We start from the raw sequence: 20,754 nt of genomic DNA, 5'->3' as shown, positions 1-20,754 counted from the left end.
TTGTGAACTCTATATATGTCCCACTTTGCATGTAAAATCTAGGGGGGGGGGGAATTCAGGGTATTATACAAAGTATATATTACGAATTGATCATGCATGTTGCCTGTATCATCAAAATACATAAAAGTAAATAAATCAAATCCAAAAACCGATCAAAAAAGTTAGTTGCAGAAGCTCTTAAAGCATTATGGTAGGGAAATCATAAAACCAACGGTGTGTTTAATCATCGGATGCCTCTTTGGATTGGTCTTCATCATCATCAGCGGTTTCCTCTCGTGTGGCTAGAGTTTCAGTAAGGTCGGTCGATGACGTGGAGGAGTTCCTCCTGTGTGTAGCTGCTTGAAGAACATGGTTGTAGTTTCCTTTCACCATGAAAAGCTGAGCAAAGTGATGCTTGCAATACAGGACACCATCGAGGGCGGCATACGAAGAGTGTCAGAGGACAGCCTCCGTGGGCACACCTAAAACATCTGGTGGTAGCATTCACCTTCCATGGTAACCTTTTCCAACGGGTACACCGTTTTGTCGCAAGCTGCACACTTGTCTGGGTTCCAGAAAACATGGATGAAAGTTTGCTAGGAGTCCTATTCTGCCACATATTGCAAAAAACTGTGTAATAATAATAATCTATTGGAAAGATAAAACTTATATGTGTCTATATAGTAGCACTACACATATGTACATCATAAAGGAAGAAAGACATACATGTTCACCCCTCTCAGTTTTCCCTGCAAAAGTGATCATCAAAGAAGATCATTGTAGTTAGCCGTAGCCATACAGGAATGAGGGGAAGGAAGTGAAAGCACGTAAAAATGGAGCTTTTACCTGATTGAAAATTCTTGCTGAAATTGCCAGATTCCTTGAAAAGTTTGTTCAAAATGAGTCTTGCAGTACAGCACTCCATCCATCCAGGAATAAGTGCTCATCTGTCAATGACCATAAATGTCAAACTCAAATCTTTAATCATATATATATAACTACAATACAAACAATTTGAAAAAAATAATAAATAACCATCCTAAAAGGAAAACTGAGGTACTTGAAGTATCCCTTGCAGTGGCTGCATCTGAAGCAAGTTTTATGATAAGGGACTCCTTCAAGAGTCATCAAATCCACCACATAGACGGTCTTGTCACAGGCCTTGCACTTGTCCAAAGTCCCGGTGAAAGCCATTTTTTTTTGTTGAACTCGGAAACTCCTCGGAAGATGTTTTATTATTGAGGTACAGATCCGAGGAACTGTGGGACAAGAGAAATAGTAGCTTGCTCCGTTCGTCGATTCACCTCTGACAAATGAAGGGCAGTTTAAAAGCCCCCATCCTGTGTTTCACAAAAACTGGTGTATTTATATATATATACATTCTGGTGTTTGTTGTTGCAGGTGATTGAAGGGCTGATTGGATGTCCAGAAATTTTGGAATGCTGTTGATGTCCTAAATTTGGAATGATTTTGTTGAATCTCATTGAGCCGAGAGAAAAATGGTTCGTATGTTTCAAGGGATTAACAAACAATGAGAGCAACCAACTAATAACCCAAGATTGTAATCATTTCCAAGATAAATGATTGGTCCATAGGATCATACGTTACTATCGCAATTTAATACTATGCTATTAGAAACAAGAAGGGTGCAGAATGAGGCTCTCAGGTGGCGTTTGGTTATGGAATCCTTTGGAATTGGGGGGTTTGAATCCTTTGGAATTGGGGAATTGGAATCCAATTCTACCATTTTCCCATGTTTGGTTCAAGTTTTCCAAGGGAATTGGAATCCCTCTTCGAGTTTAGGGTGAAAAAAACCGAACCGACCCAAAAAAATATATAATTTTACCTTATATATTTAGGAATAATTACAATAATACTCCTCTATATATATATTTTTTCAACTAAGTCAATGTTTTTATTGAATAAAAATAATTTTTTTATTATTTTGTGTCGTGTCGGGTCGGGTTTCTAATTTATATGTTGAATAAAAATAGTTTTTGGTATATTTTTTGTAACTAATTAACATACTCCGAAGAATGTATCGAAATATTGCTCTATCTTTTGATAATTTATTAACATATTTTGATTGCGATGATTTTAACTTACGATGTTTATTAGCATGATTTTTATAATTTATTGAAATGAATAATCAATCAATAAAATAAAAATTTAATATTTTTTAATTTTTTATAATATATTACTACATGTAAGTTGTAAAACAAACTAAAATAAAATAAAAAAACAAGAAGGACAATTCTGTCATTTTACATTACTGAAATCAAATTCATCTGACATGGTTGCGAACCAAATAGAATATGAAATTGGATTCCAATTTTATTTCTTGTCAACCAAACAGAATATGAAATTGGATTCTAATTCTTGACATATTCTAATTCCTTCACAGATTTAAATTTCCTCATAAACATTCTAACGAACCAAACGCCACCTCAGTCCCGGCTCCTCGCGCACCCTCATAACGTGAGAAACAAAGAATGCGTAGTTCACACGCGTCCCCTGATGCGACTGCTTATATGATATAACACCTGGAATAAGCCGGTACCCTCATAACTTGAGAAACAAAAGAATGCGTAGCTCACACGCGTCTCCTGATGCGACTGCTTATATGATATAACACCTGGTATGTCCAAAAGGCATAAATCAATTCACCAAACAAAATACCAATTCTACACAATTAAAACTCGTTTTGATATTTTGGGTAAACTATCTGTTCAGCCATTAAGCTGTAGGATTAAATCTACTCTGACCATTAAACAAAAGTTTTATCAATTAGGTCTCCGATGTTTTATTTAATATCAATTAAATCATTAATCGTTAAATAGTTAACGAAAAAGTTAGAGCGATAGTTTTAAAATTATACAATAAATGAATTTATCCAAGTAGTTGCCCTCTCTTTGATTTCTTACTTATAAATTAATTTTATTCAATCAATATAAAATTTGAATGAAATGGGTAGAATAATGCATTCGAGCTGGACAATTTGATGAAAACGATATTGATGATAGAGATTCTCACAAATGACATGTTGGAGTCGACATATAAGATAGTGTTAGCGAATGTGTAACCATTTGATATTAAATGCTCACACTTATAATATTCTAGGGCTCGAACTCGCGATGTTAAAAAAATATCAACAATTTTTTTATCATCGAGATGATTGGTTCGTGCTGTTAACCATAACTTAACTATACCAAAATGAAATTTAATGATCTAATGAATATTTTTTTTAATGGCCATGATAAAATCAATTTTATAGTTAATGACTAAATAAAAAATTTAACCTTATTTTTCAAAAATACAAAAATATATCCGCCAATCATCTAATATCTTCGTGTATATTCCCTTCTCTTTCCTACTTCCCAAACAGAAAAAATATAGAGAGGGAAAATTAAGAAATGAAGAGCAAGTAAAAGTAAGTTCGTGAATTTAATAATAATTGAAAAGGAAAAATAGAAGCAAGAAGAGCCACGTTGATTTGTTTATCAGCTGTGTCGGTTTCTGCTCATTTTGTTCTAAGTTTTTCCCAAACACCGCTTTTCTCCTACATTTCCGCCTATTCTTCGATCGGTTTGTTTACTCTCTATTTATTTTTACTTATCGACTATTATTGAGTATGATATCTATAATATGTATATGTCCTTTGGATGAGTATAAACTATACAGTGTGTTCTGGTTTGATGTTCTAGGTTACTAGCGTGGATTTTCTTTATCCAGGTGTTCGATAAAAGATCTATGAGAGTTCTTGAAATGCGTTTCCAAGAATAAAGATAGGTGTGGCCAAGAAAAATGGATTTTGCTTGTAGTTTTAACCGTCTAACGATCTTTCATGCTGGTGAAGGTACTAGTTATAGGATACTGGATCGGTTATGTCCTAGGTCTAAGTGTAGGAATCTCGGTTACAATTTTCTTAATCTCAATATTGGATCAAAGGCTCAGTCCCTGAAGAAAATGAGGAAAGTATGGTGTATGGTGGTTGTTTAAGTTTAAATTTGGTTTTCAGGGAGAAGTTTAATAGTCATTTGTGCAGTACGTCTAGTAAATCTTTGTTTTACAGCTTACATGATGTGTCGAAACTAAGAGGAGTTAGGTTACGTTGCCAAGGTAATGATTCGATAGCTGATGGGAATGGTCGGAATGTTGAATTCCTTGAGAGTAGTGATGGGAGTTCAAGCAATGGTTTGGGAGAAGAGAGAAATGGTGAAGTAAACACCTAGTGTGGATGAGTTGAGGGAGTTGTTGCAGAAGGCAATGAAGGAACTGGAAGTGGCACGTCTTAACAGTAGGATGTTTGAGGAAAAGGCTCAGAAAGTATCAGAAGCTGCTATAGCTTTGAAGGATGAAGCAGCCAACGCTTGGAATGATGTTAATATCACACTTAATATGATTCATATGTTGTGAATGATGAGTGCATTGCTAAAGAGGCTGTTCGAAAAGCAACAATGGCACTATCTTTAGCTGAGGCAAGGCTTCAGGTGACAAGAGACAGTTCTGGAGAGAGTAACGTGGAAATTGATGTTAGGGAAGATAATGGAACATCATTGGCAGCAGAATATGAAATTAGAGAATGTCTGGAGAAGTTGGCAAATTGTGAAGCAGAGTTAAGGCAATTGCAGCATAAAAAGGAGGAGTTGCAGAAAGAAGCAGATAGATTGAATAGGGTTGCAGAGAAAGCACAGATGGATGCGTTGAAAGCTGAGGAAGATGTGGCAAACATCATGCTTTTAGCTGAGCAAGCTGTTGCTTTTGAATTGGAGGCTACACAGCATGTGAGCGATGCAGAGATAGCACTGCAAAGAGCTGAAAAGTCTCTTTTAATTTGACCGTTGACACCACTGGAGCTGCCCAGGGGCAGGATTTAGCTGCAGAGACTGTTGTTGAGGAAGAGATCAGTCCAGGGGGTCCTAGTGACGTTATTGCTGAAAGAGAAAGGGATGCTCCGGTTACTGGTGATTTAGTGGTTGCTGAGCCTAAAGCAGACATCTTATCTGGTAAAGCGAGAATAAGTTCTGAAGATCTCAAACAATATGACGATCTGAGTGATCATGAGAATGGAATACTGAGTTCAGATTCTCCAAAAGAAACTGAAATTGAAGCAGAAAAGTCAAAAAGCGTTCAACTGAAGAAGCCGGAATCTCAGAAGGAGCTGACAAGGGAGACGGCACCCTAATTCCTCAAAGTCATTGTTGAAGAAATCTTCACGTTTCTTCCCTGCGTCTTTTTTCCTTCACCGATGATGGGACAGAGTTCACACCATCATCAATTGCCCAGAGTCTTTCGGAGTCTGCAAGGAAACATTTTCCTAAATTGATTGTAGGAGTACTGCTCTTGGGAGCTGGGTATGCTTTTGAATATTTCTACCTCACTGTTATTAATTTAGTCATATCACTTCTTGTAAAATTCCTGTATATGTCTTTGCTGAGCATTTTTTATTTCTCCTTCATGACTGAAATGGCATGTTAGGCTATCTGTAACCTCTTATGCAAACTTTTTAAATAGTTGTGTTTTTATGGAATGCTATGTCCATTTATTCTTCACTTGGAAAAGTTTAGATCTAGAAAATTCACTGCTCGAGTATAATGCAAACGATAAATCAACTATTCTTGAAAAGAACCATTTATTAAGTTTCTGTTTTATCAGTTTGTTTCCTTTTTCATAAATTTGATGCTTGGAACATGATTGCCCATGTTTGATCACAGGGTTGCCTTCTATGCTAATCAGGCAGAGAGGAGAGCTCGGCTGATGCATCAGCCAGATGTCATAACCACTAGTGTAGAAGATGTTTCCTCAAATGCAAAACCTCTAATCCAACAAGTACAGAAAATTCCTAAAAAGCTAAAAGAGCTAGTCGCGTTGCTTCCACATCAAGAGGTATGTAATCCTACACCATTTATTTAGTTTTCATATGTTTCTTGTGATCGTAATTGTACTGTATATAGCAGCTTGACAGAAGCTTATTTCAATCTTTGAATTTCCCAGATGAATGAGGAGGAGGCCTCTCTCTTTGATGTGTTGTGGTTACTTCTTGCAAGTGTAATATTTGTGCCTATATTTCAGAAAATTCCTGGAGGTGATTAACTCTCTACCCATTAGCTCATTTCAGTGTGTTGCATTGAGTCGGCATTCTTTAAAAACACGTGATCTTTTTGTCCATTATGAACCTTTGTGAAGACTTTTGGAGCTCATGTTTGAATTCTCTTTTTGCTTTTTATGGTATTTCCTCATAGTCTGGAGTAAACATTTTTTTGCTTTCTTACTCATCATTATTTTCCCTTTTTCCTTTCTCCTTTGGGAATTTTATATGTGCTGATATTATTCTTCTATCTGGTCCATTTTTTAGGCAGTCCTGTTCTTGGATATTTGGCTGCTGGTATCTTGATTGGACCTTATGGCCTTTCCATAATCCGTCATGTGCATGGGACCAAAGCAATTGCTGAATTTGGAGTTGTTTTCTTGCTATTCAATATTGGCCTTGAGGTGGAGTTTATTTTTTATATCCATAGTTGCAGATTTACATTGAATTTGCATAATTATTAGATGATATCAAACTTTTATCTATTTTTTACCTTTTGCAGTTATCTGTTGAAAGGTTAAGTTCCATGAAGAAATATGTTTTTGGATTAGGCTCTGCTCAGGTGATTGAGAAAATAAATTCTGTTATTGTCACTTGTGTTTTAGTAGTTATTTCAACTTATACTCTAATATGATACAGGTCCTTTTGACCGCAGTTGTGGTTGGCCTGGTTGCTCATTTTGTTGCTGGGCAGCCTGGTCCAGCTGCAATTGTGATTGGGAATGGCCTGGCATTATCTTCAACTGCTGTTGTCTTGCAGGTAATTAACATAGGCACATTTTGCTTCACATGCCATTAATTTTGACATTGCATTATTAGTAATACTCGTGTACTTCCTGGAAAAGGGTAAAAAATATAGCAAGCTTGCTAATGCAAAAGATTCAAATCTTATATCCCTCTCTGGAAATTAGAAGAGAACTTGGATTCTTGCCATTGTCTTCACAAATCCTCCTAATAGGTCTAATATAGTATGCCTGTGACCTGATTTTATCCGACTTTTTCATTTGTTTTATTTTTATGGTTTTTTCTTACCATAACATGTCTACCACAAAAGATGAAAACCTCATGGCTCCATTCTGCGCACGTATAAGTGATATTGTCTACATTTGCAGGTATTACAGGAGAGAGGTGAGAGTACTTCGCGCCATGGACGTGCTACATTTTCAGTCCTACTTTTTCAGGTTGTCCTAGGATCTTGAGAAAAGGGATTGACTTCAGGAGGCATTTTGTTATAAATTGAATTTTGCAGTCAGTGATAGTAGTTCTTCATGCAGTTGTACTAATGAACATCTTGATAACTGATACGCGTGTTCCTTTACTTTTTTCTGTCATCTTTTTCTTACTATTATTTAAATCTTTTCCCTTATATTCCTGTTTTAAACTGACATATTTGCTGTTGAAGTAAGCAAAAGATGAAATTAGTTATCTACTCAACACAAATGGTAATTGTCCATTCACTTAAGCTATCTTGCTCTCATAGTGCTCAAAATGTTTCATGAATGATCAGACTAAATTAGCAATTAGGACAATTATAATAATACCAACTTGATGTGTGTTTGGAATTCTCCCTTGTTAGTGTTTCTAATTATACTGGGGCATTTAGATGATTTTGGTTGCGGTTTTTTATTGATTAATATCTCTTCTTTCCAGGATTTGGCTGTTGTTGTTTTGCTTATACTCATACCTCTTATCTCACCAAATTCATCTAAAGGAGGGGTAAGATCTTCTAAATTCTAATAAATACGGGGGGTTTCCTTTGTTTTTCCTTTTTATCGTTCATTTCACCTTTAATATCCTAATCGGTATTGCTTTTATATTATGCCATTTACATCTAGATTCGTTGTTTTAATACTTGCAAAAGCTGTAATGTTTTCTTGAAGAATCACCATAAAGTTCTCTTTGGGCTCAGGTTTTGATGAGTGATTTTCCTAAGCTTCTATAATAGAAAGCTGCCTGTCCCTTCATCTCCTTGGGGTTTCTTAATTTTTGTTTATGCTTATTTCTTTGCAGCAGACTCCACTAGTTTGTTTTAAGGGAGCATGTGCCTTTCCCGTTTATCTGCTATATTCTTGTAATCACTGCTGGAATTCTATGTTTAATATTGGCACTTTCAGTAATGTAAATATATAATATTTGGTTTTCAGATTGGTTTTAGAGCCATTGCAGAAGCTCTTGACTGGCTGCTGTTAGGCAGCAGTGCCATCGCTGCAATTATTGCTGGGGGGCGGTTGGTAAGTTTATATCTTAAGAGACTCGTAAAGGACTCAGACAGTATTTTTTTTATTGTTTTACCTTATCTTAATTTATCCTGTAGTATTTGAATTAATTTATCATCTAATATTAGACTGAGAAACTTTGAAAGTTATCGATTAAGAGTAATCAATATAACCTGGTTGGATGAATGTAGTAACATTGTGTGGAATTAGCTGATAGTATGTGAGAGGTTCGTTATACATATAATAAATGCATCTAATAGTCTGATAGTGTTGACTCATAGAAGCAATTTATAGTCAATGTTCTGAATTTACCAAGGTTGTTCATACCTGTGCTTGATTCTGAAAATGAGCAATGCTTCAGAAACGCAGCAGGTGCTGATTTTTGTGTACTTTGCAGTTGCTTCGACCAATCTATAAGCAAATAGCAGAAATCAAAATGCAGAATATTCTCTGCCAATACCCTCCTTGTCATTCTTGGGACTAGTCTGCTTACTGCTAGGGTACAAAATCTATACATTCTCATTCTTGGTTTTCTTTTTCTTTTGTAGTAGTAATAATATCTTAAATCCTTTTCCTTTTACTCCTGGTTGAACAGGCTGGACTTTCCATGGCATTGGGGGCATTTCTAGCTGGTTTGCTTCTTGCAGAGACTGAATTTTCTTTGCAGGTTGAATCAGATATTGCTCCATACCGTGCCTCTTATTGGGTCTCTTCTTCATGACGGTTGGTATTTTTTGCTGGCATCTCCACGTTAGATGACCAGATGTTTATTGAATTTCTCTTTTTTTTTTATAGGAAGTGTAGGCCTCATTAAAACCCCCCCTCTGATTAACGGAACACCAATCGTGTTCCTTAGTCAGCGGAGGGAGGAAAAGAGTGCCTCAAAATTCATTAATACCAAAAGATTACATAACGTTTAAAAACAACAAACCCCTTACAAATAACCCGAAACATACCAAACAACACCCAGTAAACATTTTTAATTCTGCCCAAGCTAATGCTTATGCCACCCACGTGAAGGTGGCAGATGCCCATACCATGTTTACTGCGCCCCAACAGTCCAGCATCCCTGCATCCCACGTGCAGTTTGATTCCCCATTTCCCATGCCCTGCTGCTCCACGAGAACACAAACCGGGGCTGATGCCCATCCTCCACCTAGCAATCCCAATCCCTGCCCATACCTTGCTGCCAAATACACATCTACCAACAGCTCTAAAATACTAACCAGACATAAAGCCAAAATTTGGCCCGAAAATACAACACAATACTGCTAAAAAAGACGCCAAATAAAACAGGTTATACAATCCATAATCCAGAATCTAACACTACAGCCATAATGTTCCGATCAAAACCACTTTAAAGCCTTGAAGATCACCTCCCCCGATGCATTCCTCTGAGTCCTTTTGCTTCGACTTTAACGAGGCTTTTGGTGAGCCGAAAATTTTTCATAGAAAATTAGGAGAGCTAAATATAGCATTTCTCTCCTCCAAAGCTCTAAGTTTCTGACGCCCTTCCAAAATGGGGAAATCAATTAAAAAATCCTTAGATCTTTTGAATGCACACTTATTTGTGAGGCCCACATTAAACTCATCCTTCACCACCTTTGAATCTACACGTCCATCCAACATGGGGAAATGAATAGAATAATCCTTCTTTCCCTCAAAAACACGTGCAGGCTCACAACTTTTCCTGCTGTCTTCTTCTGCCCCTCTCTTTTCGTGAACCACCACGCCCATGCAAGGCACAATGCCCTTTTTCGACAGCCTTTCTTTAGGCACGTTTGGGACAGCATGCGCGTTGACAGCGCACACCTCCACCTCAGATCCCACGTTCTCCCTACACAAGACTTTTCCACTTGAATCAATGGAAATATTCCTCTCTTTATTTAAAGCCACAATACCCATACTCACGTCACTAGCCTTGGTCTTTGGGCCCTCAATACACAAAATAGACTTATTGTGCGCATTACTATCGAGAGCAGCACAACCCTCCAACACATTGTGTGCATGAACTTCGATAGCAGCAGAACACTCCAACTCGGGAACCACGTGCTCCCTATAATCTACCTCCAAAACATTCAAAGTGCCACTCCTCGGACAAATTGAAGCATGCACTGCTACCCCATTACAAGCTGTCTGGGGACCAACTCCAACATCCCGGACCTCTTCGAATCAAGGTTCTTCATCAACTTCCTTAGGTCATCTCCAATGCTTATCTCTACTCTAGCGCATCTCTATCTCTACTCTAGAGATGAAACAGTAATTCATCTCCAGCGTTATCTCTACATTACCACTAACTCTACTTTATTCATAATATTTAACTATTATAATATTGATTTTACAAATATAAAATAAAACATATACATTTCTAATAAATATCTATTTGAATTTAAAAAAATCAGAAAAAATACAAAAAATCAGAAAAATTACAAAAAAAATTAGTATGTTTATTTATCTAATTTCAATGTATTTTTATCTATCTTGCAAATTAATCTATTTGAATTTTAAAAAATCACAAAAAATACAAAAAATCAGAAAAATTACAAAAAAAATAGTATGTTTATATATCTAATTTCAATGTATTTTTATTTATATTATAATTTAATCTAATTTAATTTAAAAAAAAAAGGAAATGTAGCATATGCTACAGTACCGCGCCATATGTGGCGCGGACTGTAGCGATTCTCCACACTAGAGATGATTGTGGAGATGGGCTGGAGGCTTTAATTTCTCCACAGTGGAGAAATTCTTCACTTCTGGCGCAGCATTGGAGATGCCCTTAGCCAAGGAACTGAGAGTGGTGGTTGGATAAAGTCTTCATATTATTTATTACATTACTGAGTTTGGAGAATGACAACACTTGCTTAATTAGCTAGTTTTAGGTTATTGGTACTGCCATATGTTGATGGTCAAGTATATGCAATTATTGACAATTTGACTTTTCAGGTTGGCATGTCCATTGACCCAAAGCTTCTTGTGTCAAATTTTCCTGTCATTGCGGGGACATTAGCACTCTTACTTGGTGGAAAGACTGTGTTGGTGGCAGTTGTTGGGAAACTTTTTGGTATTTCAATCATATCTGCCATAAGGGTTGGTCTTCTTCTGGCCCCAGGTGGAGAATTTGCATTTGTGGCTTTCGGTGAAGCTGTTAATCAGGTAGCTTTCTATTGGCTGACATCAGTTAGTCTCAAAATTATCTCATCCGCATCTAATAGTTTATCTTGCATTTGGTAACCTTTTGGGCTATTGGGTTTTAATTTTGATTTTTTTCAGTGTAAGGTTTGTTCTGTTATAATTTGGGATATTCATTAGTTGTATCGTATATCTTAGGTAAATGGGCACTCTTTGCTACAAATCAATGGGATCATCGTTCTTTTAATATTGAAATCCAACTTCCAAGTGCTAATAATGGAGTTTTTATTGCTTATGCAAGTATTAATGGGTTTTTTTGGCAGGGAATAATGTCTTCGCAGCTATCCTCATTGTTGTTCCTTGTTGTGGGGATTTCAATGGCCCTCACACCATGGCTTGCTGCTGGAGGCCAGTTAATTGCCTCTCGTTTTGAGCAGCATGATGTTCGAAGTTTATTGCCAGTTGAGAGTGAGGTAACATGTCTAAATTTAGGTTATGAGTTTTAGTTTCCCCCCTCAGTAGTTAGTAAATAACTAAAGCAGGCCTTCCCATGGTTCTTTGGAGTGAACTCCATGTTTTGTTACATTTTGAGGTTGTAACAACTAAATAAGGAAAGTGTAATGCATTTAGGTGATATATGGATCCCCAAGAAGATATGGGAAGAAGGCGTCATTAATTTTGCAATAGAAGTCATTTGGAGTGATTATGATTAGATAGTAAATATTGGAGGGAATATAAAGTATCTGTATGCAGTAAATCTCTTTTCAATATGTGAAAATCTGATTTCTGATGTAGTTGGATTACTTACTAATCTTTCTCTGATTTGTATTATTTCCAGACTGATGATTTGCAAGATCATATTATCATTTGTGGCTTTGGGCGTGTTGGCCAGGTGCTTATCTATTTACACCCTTGAATTTGAAAAATAAGTCCGAAAATGTGAATCTGATGAACCTCCTCTCTAATTGGTTAATAATGAACATATGTTTATAATTGTCATATTTTCTCCTTTTCTTTGGGTGTTTTCAGATCATAGCTCAGCTTCTCTCAGAACGCCTAATTCCATTTGTTGCTCTTGATGTGAGGAGGTAACACAATTTATTTGAATGAATTATTTGCTCTTTTTAAAAAAAATGAAAAACGTCAATAGTTGTCAAACGCAGTGTTTATGATTTTGCAAACATCTAACTCCATCTTAACCTAGGGTATAGGTCCTTATGTTTTCCAATTTAATTCCTCCAAGATACTTGTCTGTATGATGACTCACACATGAGTTTTTCATTTCTATTTTATCCAATGTATTGGTGTAATCGTCCACTAACAGAATATGTGTATTTGATTATGAGCTAGAGAGGCTGATGTATATATGAGAAAGTTGGCTCCGTAGTGGAGAACCTGGCATCTCTTTCTTTGAATGCTTTTCCAAAGAAGAAAAATGAGAAAAATAGGTTCTAAATGTCTTCACATAGATGTCATTTTCCATTGAAATAACACCACTGTTATACATTTGTAAGGGTAGCCCTTTTTTGGTATTTCAATCATATCTGCCATAAGGGTTGGTCTTCTGGCCCCAGAGGAGAATTTGCATTGTGGCTTTCGGTGAAGCTGTTAATCAGGTAGCTTTCTATGGCTGAATCATTAGTCTCAAATTATCTCATCCGCATCTAATAGTTTATCTTGCATTTGGTAACCTTTGGGCTATTGGGTTTTAATTTTGATTTTTTTTCAGTGTAAGGTTTGTTCTGTTATAATTTGGATATTCATTTGTTGTATCGTATATCTTAGGTAAATGGGCACTCTTTGCTACAAATCAATGGGATCATCGTTCTTTTAATATTGAAATCCAACTTCCAAGTGCTAATAATGGAGTTTTATTGCTTATGCAAGTATTAATGGGTTTTTTTGGCAGGGAATAATGTCTTCGCAGCTATCCTCATTGTTGTTCCTGTTGTGGGGATTTCAATGGCCCTCACACCATGGCTTGCTGCTGGAGGCCAGTTAATTGCCTCTCGTTTTGAGCAGCATGATGTTCGAAGTTTATTGCCAGTTGAGAGGAGGTAACATGTCTAAATTTAGGTTATGAGTTTTAGTTTCCCCCTCAGTAGTTAGTAAATAACTAAAGCAGGCCTTCCCATGGTTCTTTGGAGTGAACTCCATGTTTTGTTACATTTTGAGGTTGTAACAACTAAATAAGGAAAGTGTAATGCATTTAGGTGATATATGGATCCCCAAGAGATATGGGAAGAAGCGTCATTAATTTTGCAATAGAAGTCATTTGGAGTGATTATGATTAGATAGTAAATATTGGAGGGAATATAAAGTATCTATGCAGTAAATCTCTTTTCAATATGTGAAATCTGATTTCTGATGTAGTGGATTACTTACTAATCTTTCTCTGATTTGTATATTTTAGACTGATGATTTGCAAGATCATATATCATTTGTGGCTTTGGGCGTGTTGGCCAGGTGCTTATCTATTTACACCCTTGAATTTGAAAAATAAGTCCGAAAATGTGAATCTGATGAACCTCCTCTCTAATTGGTTAATAATGAACATAGGTTTATAATTGTCATATTTTCTCCTTTTCTTTGGGTGTTTTCAGATCATAGCTCAGCTTCTCTCAGAACGCCTAATTTCCATTGTTGCTCTTGATGTGAGGAGGTAACACAATTTATTTGAATGAATTATTTGCTCTTTTTAAAAAAAATGAAAAACGTCAATAGTTGTCAAACGCAGTGTTTATGATTTTGCAAACATCTAACTCCATCTTAACCTAGGGTATAGGTCCTTATGTTTTCCAATTTAATTCCTCCAAGATACTTGTCTGTATGATGACTCACACATGAGTTTTTCATTTCTATTTTATCCAATGTATTGGTGTAATCGTCCACTAACAGAATATGTGTATTTGATTATGAGCTAGAGAGGCTGATGTATATATGAGAAAGTTGGCTCCGTAGTGGAGAACCTGGCATCTCTTTCTTTGAATGCTTTTCCAAAGAAGAAAAATGAGAAAAATAGGTTCTAAATGTCTTCACATAGATGTCATTTTCCATTGAAATAACACCACTGTTATACATTTGTAAGGGTAGCCCTATTTCCCCGTTTTTTTTTTTTTTGCTAATGCAAAACAGTCATTTTTGCCTAATATATGAATGACATTTTTCCTGAAGAAGCTAAGAATCCATGGACTTAGGCTGGTTCATTTCTGAATGGCAATAAAGTAATAGTTTTTTCATTAATGGTAGACATTACAAATTAGCAGATATCTAAAGTTCATCATTCAATAATGGTAGATGCTAAAAGTTGTCATTCAGTGATAGGGTGGCAATGGGGCGTGCCCTGGACATTCCTGTTTATTTTGGAGATGCTGGTAGTCGGGAGGTAAGCAAAATTAGTTTGAAATAAGCCAACTCGTAGATCACTATTTGACTTCCTTTATACTGGTAATTAGGTCCTCCATAAAGTAGGTGCTGAAAGAGCTTGCGCTGCTGCAATAACCTTGGATACCCCTGGTGCCAATTATAGAACTGTTTGGGCTCTGAGCAAGTATTTCCCTAATGTGAAACGTTTGTCCGTGCTCTGATGTTGGTCATGGCCTTAATTTGGAGAAAGCTGGGCTACGGCTGTATTATTCTGATAACTTCTAAATTTTCCTCCTAGTGTTTTTCTTCTGGTTTTTCCTTACTCTTCACTCTTGCTTGTTGAGCACAGGTTGTGCCAGAAACCTTGGAACCGAGTCTGCAGTTGGCAGCTGCTGTTCTTGCGCAGGTATGATAGATCATGTCTTGTATCATGAGGCCCTTGTTTCCTTTTGCTTTCCCTTGGCAAGGGATTGTGATTTGGAATTGCAACTCTTGCTTTGGAAACTTACTAATATGATTAAGGCTGGGGAGTTTAATTTGTTTTTCATCTGCAAAACTTATGATTCGGTTTATATTCTGTTATTTTATTAATCATATTGATATCTTAAAACATCCAAGTCTTTCCTTTTTGCGTTTCTTTACGTAGGCTAAACTGCCCACATCCGAGATTGCAGCAACAATCAATGAATTCAGGTCCCGCCATCTTGCAGAGCTAACAGAGGTACTTCCTATGACCCTACACCCAGCTGAAAATTTAAAATCACCACTTCTTAAGATTGAAAGTTGATATATATTCATACCTAAAATCTCGAGGTTTGTTTTTATCATAATTCGCAAGTGTTTTCATTTTCACAGCTATGCCAAGCTAGCGGAAGCTCTCTTGGTTATGGATTTTCTCGAGTCACGAGTAAATCCAAAACTCAACTGCCAGATTCTTCTGATGAAAATGTTTCCGAAGGAACTTTGGCGATATGAAAGGTTCCCGGTGTCCCCCCCCACCCCAACCCACACACACACACAAGGCGGAATTAAAAACAGTATAGAACTACATGCCCCCCTTTGTTGTAAGTTGTACAGAAATAGAACAGAATGGGACTTTTCAGTGATAAATTTGAAGGGGTTGGTAATTTTTTTTATGAATCTTTTGTTAATTGTTTATCAAATGGTAATGGACAGGAAGGGAACATGTTAATGGATCGATGTTTCCATGTTGTTGAAGCACAATCTCATAGACCGAACACAATCTTTATCCTACATCAATGCAGAAAATTTACTCTGCCTCTTCTCTGGCTTCAATGGATATATATAGGGCTCCTTATCGAGTGAGTAGATCGCAAGTTGGGCAGTGTTCAACTCGTGTTCGTTAAAAAACTAGTTGCTTCACTTACGCTCATTAATAAATTAGGGTTTAGTTTTTTAGTGTAGTAAATAATAATTATCAATTAATAATTTAGTATTTTTATTAATTATTAGAAAATTAATAAACTAGTCATTATTAATAAATTAATATTTTTTTAAGAGTACTAGTAAAAAAATATAATTAAAAAAATATAAAAAAATAAGAGAAAATAATCTCAGTGACCGAAAATGTTTTATAATATACGATTTTAATCAACTTTTTTGGATTTTGTCAAAATGACCAATAAAATCGCAATGCGATCTCGAATTCGCAACTTAGTTTCCAAAATCGTAGCGTAAATAGTAAAATCGTAACGCGAATAGTAAAATCGTAACGTGATCGTAACGCGAATTTAGAAAATTACAAAATCGCGTTGCGAATTTCAAATGGTAATTCTCTGCTTCTAGACTGAGATTTTAAGTGGAAAATAAAACTTATCTACATATGTATAGGAATCAGCTTTTTCTTAATATAATTCAAAATTTAATTTTGTAAATGTATTTCATTAGTCTGAGTTAAAGATTCTTTCAAATTTCAAACTTTAATTAATTGAATTTAGAAAAATTTGTAATGAAGATTGACAAATGAAATAAATTTGTTGTTCATTTACATATAAATTTTTTCACGTGTACGAATATTTTTTATAAAAATTATTTATGTATTTTTTCAACAAATTATTATAGATGGATGATAAGAGATAATTTACATATAGATTCGTTGCGATTTTACTATTCACATTGCGATTTTACTATTCACGTTGCGAATTTGACTTTTGTGTTGCGAATTTGACTTCTGTGTTGCGATTTACAAATCCGCATTGCGATTTACAGATTCACGTTGCGAATTTGAAAAATCACAACGCGAATTTGGAAACTGGGTTGCGAAATTAGAGTTCGCGTTGCGAATTTGTTGGTCATTTTGGCAATTCTAAAAAATGTTGGTTAAAATCATATATTATAAGACATTTTCGGTCACTGAGGTTATTTTCTCAAAAAATAATGAGTTACTTGTGAACTTATCAAGTTGAATTGATCTTGAGTTCGAGTTGAATCCAACAGAGTCGAACTTTTATCGACCAAGTCGAGTTTGAATTGCTCATGAGCTGCTCAACTCATTAAGTGCACATAGAGACTAGATATGCATGTGTAAACTTTATAGTAAAAAGACATAAATTGCTGCAACCTTAAAGGTCCAAAAGTGAATTGTAGTAAAAAGAAAATTCGTGATAAAATAATTTCTGCCGGTTCTGAATAGGCAAATTTTAACCAATTTGACAAGAACCACATGTAAAACTACATACTTGAGCCAGCAGCTGCTTCAGCTTGGCACTTATTCTACTCATAAACTACGAGACACAAATAGGTATTATCAAAAAGAAAAATGGTGGTGTTCAAGGGTTGCTTAGGAAGAGAGCTTTGCACTGCCGCACTGTATCATCAGGACTCGTAACTGCATGGCCAAAATCGATATATCTGTAAACAGTGAGTACGAGTTTGAGTTTGAGATAACAGCTTACAGGTGTGTACCACTGTTCTCTCCGATTCATAAATTTCATGATCGTTCCCTCCCTAACCATAAAACATGCAGGCAAGACCATTAGTTGTGTGGAAAAAAACGAGCGTACGAAACGGAGTTAAAGGACCTAAGCGAATATAATGAATCACGCATAATGCAGTATGTTAAAGGACCTTGTAAGTTTTGTAGCCAAAGAAGTGAATTTCTGGAAAATCTTCAAGATATCTCAAGCAATATGTTTTGTCCCAGCCCTAGGGGAAAACCCATCACAAGCACAATGAAGCAAGGAAAAAATCGGTGAATCCTCTCGACATTCTTGGTATTTAAAACGTTCAATCACAAACCATATGCATTACTCACATCAAAGCTTATTTGCCCTCCAATGGAAAACGTCAAGTTAAGGTGAGCAAACTTTTCTCGAAGCACGGAAACCATTTTTGGGCGAATATTGTGAACCTGAAAACCAAGTATTTGGATTTGCTTGAGCATATGCACCTAGAAGTACTGAATTCATGTCTTTTAGATAACAGACACTAGAGGTTTTTAATATTTTATGCCTTGTCGTACTTCTCGAATTCATCCCTTTCTTCTTGGCTGCAGTTCCGTCTGATTGGAGATACGTTGAGCATCCCACTTCGGAATTCGATGAATGTACCCCTACACCAATGTCACCAAAGAAAAAAACGATAAAGTCTCGAATGATTAGAAGAATAAAGAGAATTGGTACCATTATTCCACTCTTCTCACCTTTTTATAGGGATATCCAAGTCGGCAATATAATGCAGCGTGAAGTTTATAAATTCCTGCACAATCATTTGCAATCAATGAACAAATAGCATACTACACCATCAAGTTCTCAGCGCATAAAGTATTACTGCCTTTAATTCACCCACCACTTAAAACATGTTCAAATTCAATACTCTATACTTGTTTTATTTTAGATATACAAGACTATAAGGATCAAAGAGATTCTTGAAATAATTGCTAGTCGAAAATCGTTGCAAGCAGCTAACAAACATTAAGGAGTCCTATAAATGGAGCTTTTTCTTCATGCAATCTATTTCAGATGTCAAATGCAAGAGCCATCATATCCAATAGGGGGGGGGGGAATCTAACCTTCAGCTTCTCCTCTCCAAGAAATGACTTCAAGCTCTAGAAATAACAAAGGGGAAAAGAACTTATTATCGGCTCTTAAATTTACATGAAATGACAAGAAAACATGGTGTTGAACAAATAGAGAACGCCAGCTATGAGTGATAATACCCGAGTGTCAATGAGTTTTCCATCTTTATGAGCAACAAGCCCATTTTCAGAAAATACATAATCATAGTCATTAATAACTGCATTTTTTTCTCTCCAGAAAATGCGAACCATGGTTAATAATCATAGGCATTAAAGGAACAATGAAACAACAATGTGAAGAAGTTGCTCAGATATCTTACTAAGGTCAGATCCACCCGCCACTCCAACAGAAACAACCTTCAATCCAAAGTAAAACATAGTAAATTCTCTAAATGACATTGACACTTATTTTTAAAGAATTAACAAAAGAGAATCAAAAGGGTCATCATAAAAATCAAATACCTTCCTCAGTTCCTTCATGAACGACAGCATTTCAGGGGTAGCCGTCTATACCATTCAAATGAAAGATACATTAAAATGAATGCCAGTTTCAGTTAAATTCAACAAACCCAAAATTCAAAAAGCATATCACTATAATAATTTAAGGATTAAAAAAAGGAGATTTACAAACCTTTCTTGGAGCTGTAAGAGTTCCATCAATATCAAACAAAGCAATCAAACCAGGTTTCCTTAGAGCCATTGAAGCGTCTATTTATCCCCCTTCTGCTATCAAAATCAATTTAAGGATAAAGGGTGGAAACATAGAGTCAGGGAAGAGGTGGGATGATATGAAAAATGTGAGCTTTGAATATTGATGAAGTGAATAAGTGATAAAATGGGTTGAGACAGTGTACGAGTGTAATGGAAAAGGCAGAGGGAATGAATAAAAAGCAGAGCTTTAATGGCGGAACTAAGGGAATTAAATAATTAGTGTGGATGAGATATGGTGTTTGGGATTACTTGCAGTCCACTTATACAGGTTAGAATATAGCAAGGTCGTTCAGAAAATTTCTTAGTCTTCGTATTATATCATTGATGTATTGGAAGCACGAATCATTTTCGCCCACATTGGAACACGAATCACATTCAGCCATTTTCGCCCACATTGGAACACGAATCACATTCAGCCACGTGCACTAATTTTATAATCCCACAAATAACATCAAAAACTACATACTGATCTCTGACCGTACCCTCAAATTATCTCGTATTTCTCTCTTCCTAAACGCAATAAACTAATGTATTTCGAGTTACCTCAAGGATATCAAAGACTTTCCCGTAAGATAGAGCGTAGTTCATTCAAACTTCTCTCAACACATCGCGGACTCGTGGAGTTTGCATCGAGCCAAAAAAAATAGCTTCCCAAATGCTATTGGAAAAACGACATTAGAAAGAAGAAATGATTCCGAGTTTCAAGACTATCACAAAACACGCACTTCCCATTGCTAACAAGCCCCATTTATAGCGGTCCATCTTTAGTGGGAATTTTCCTAAGAATGACCATCCACCCAATGTTAGTGTTTTTGCCATGCAACCCTAGCAGCTTCAGGTCTAATTGAAAACCAAAATCCAACGAGTATTAATATCATGAAGGTTGGCTATCGGGGCATAAAGAGCCAAACCGGGGTTTTCTGACAACCCTAGAAGTCACATCCCATGGGATGCGCCTTTCCCTTCCAACCTCGAATTCTGCCAAATTATATCTCCTATTTTCCCCAATCGACTGCTTATATAAATCTCTTTCCCCAACTCAAATAAATTACACTTAAATATCTCTCATTCCTGTCTATTTTCAATCTAGTAAGGTATAATTGTTTTTATAATTTATTTTTTATTCATTAAAATTTTTATTATTTAAGTAATTAATTATTTTATTATTATTTTACTTTAGTATTTATTTTTATTTGATTATTTAATTGTAAACTTATTTAGTTAGTT

At 36.0% G+C, this 20,754-nt stretch overlaps 1 protein-coding gene and 2 pseudogenes across 1 annotated transcript; 1 reads left to right on the top strand and 2 right to left on the bottom strand.

Moving 5' to 3' along the window:
- Positions 1–213: 213 nt before the first annotated feature.
- LOC120131144 lies at positions 214–1,173 on the bottom strand (annotated as a pseudogene).
- A 2,121-nt stretch (positions 1,174–3,294) lies between these two features.
- Positions 3,295–15,998, top strand: LOC120131191 (annotated as a pseudogene).
- Positions 15,999–17,369: 1,371 nt separating this feature from the next.
- On the bottom strand, positions 17,370–19,784 carry LOC120131192 (phosphomannomutase-like). Its single transcript, XM_039148239.1, has 11 exons — positions 19,448–19,784; positions 19,279–19,323; positions 19,097–19,173; positions 18,958–19,048; positions 18,811–18,846; positions 18,442–18,497; positions 18,252–18,351; positions 18,055–18,150; positions 17,868–17,945; positions 17,696–17,747; positions 17,370–17,628 (listed from the first exon to the last, which is right to left on the bottom strand). Exons 1-11 carry the CDS (start codon positions 19,514–19,516, stop codon positions 17,570–17,572), a joined length of 759 nt encoding a protein of 252 aa, XP_039004170.1. The 5' UTR covers positions 19,517–19,784; the 3' UTR covers positions 17,370–17,569.
- Positions 19,785–20,754: the final 970 nt, after the last annotated feature.

This window comes from Hibiscus syriacus, unplaced genomic scaffold (genome assembly GCF_006381635.1).
Source record: "Hibiscus syriacus cultivar Baekdansim isolate YM2019G1 unplaced genomic scaffold, ASM638163v2 tig00110549_pilon, whole genome shotgun sequence".
NCBI classification, from domain to species: Eukaryota; Viridiplantae; Streptophyta; class Magnoliopsida; order Malvales; family Malvaceae; genus Hibiscus; species Hibiscus syriacus.
This window is presented reverse-complemented; position numbering and strand designations above follow the sequence as displayed.

What these genes read in the sequence shown, in the direction of transcription:
- LOC120131192 (XM_039148239.1), bottom strand. Translation starts at nt 19,516, where the DNA reads ATGGCTCTAAGGAAACCTGGTTTGATTGCTTTGTTTGATATTGATGGA. An exon ending in GAAAACTCATTGACACTCGG is followed by an intron (nt 18,847 to 18,957) that starts GTATTATCACTC and finishes TGTTATTTCTAG; the next exon opens with AGCTTGAAGTCATTTCTTGG. An exon ending in TTGGCTACAAAACTTACAAG is followed by an intron (nt 17,748 to 17,867) that starts GTCCTTTAACAT and finishes TTTTATGGTTAG; the next exon opens with GGAGGGAACGATCATGAAAT.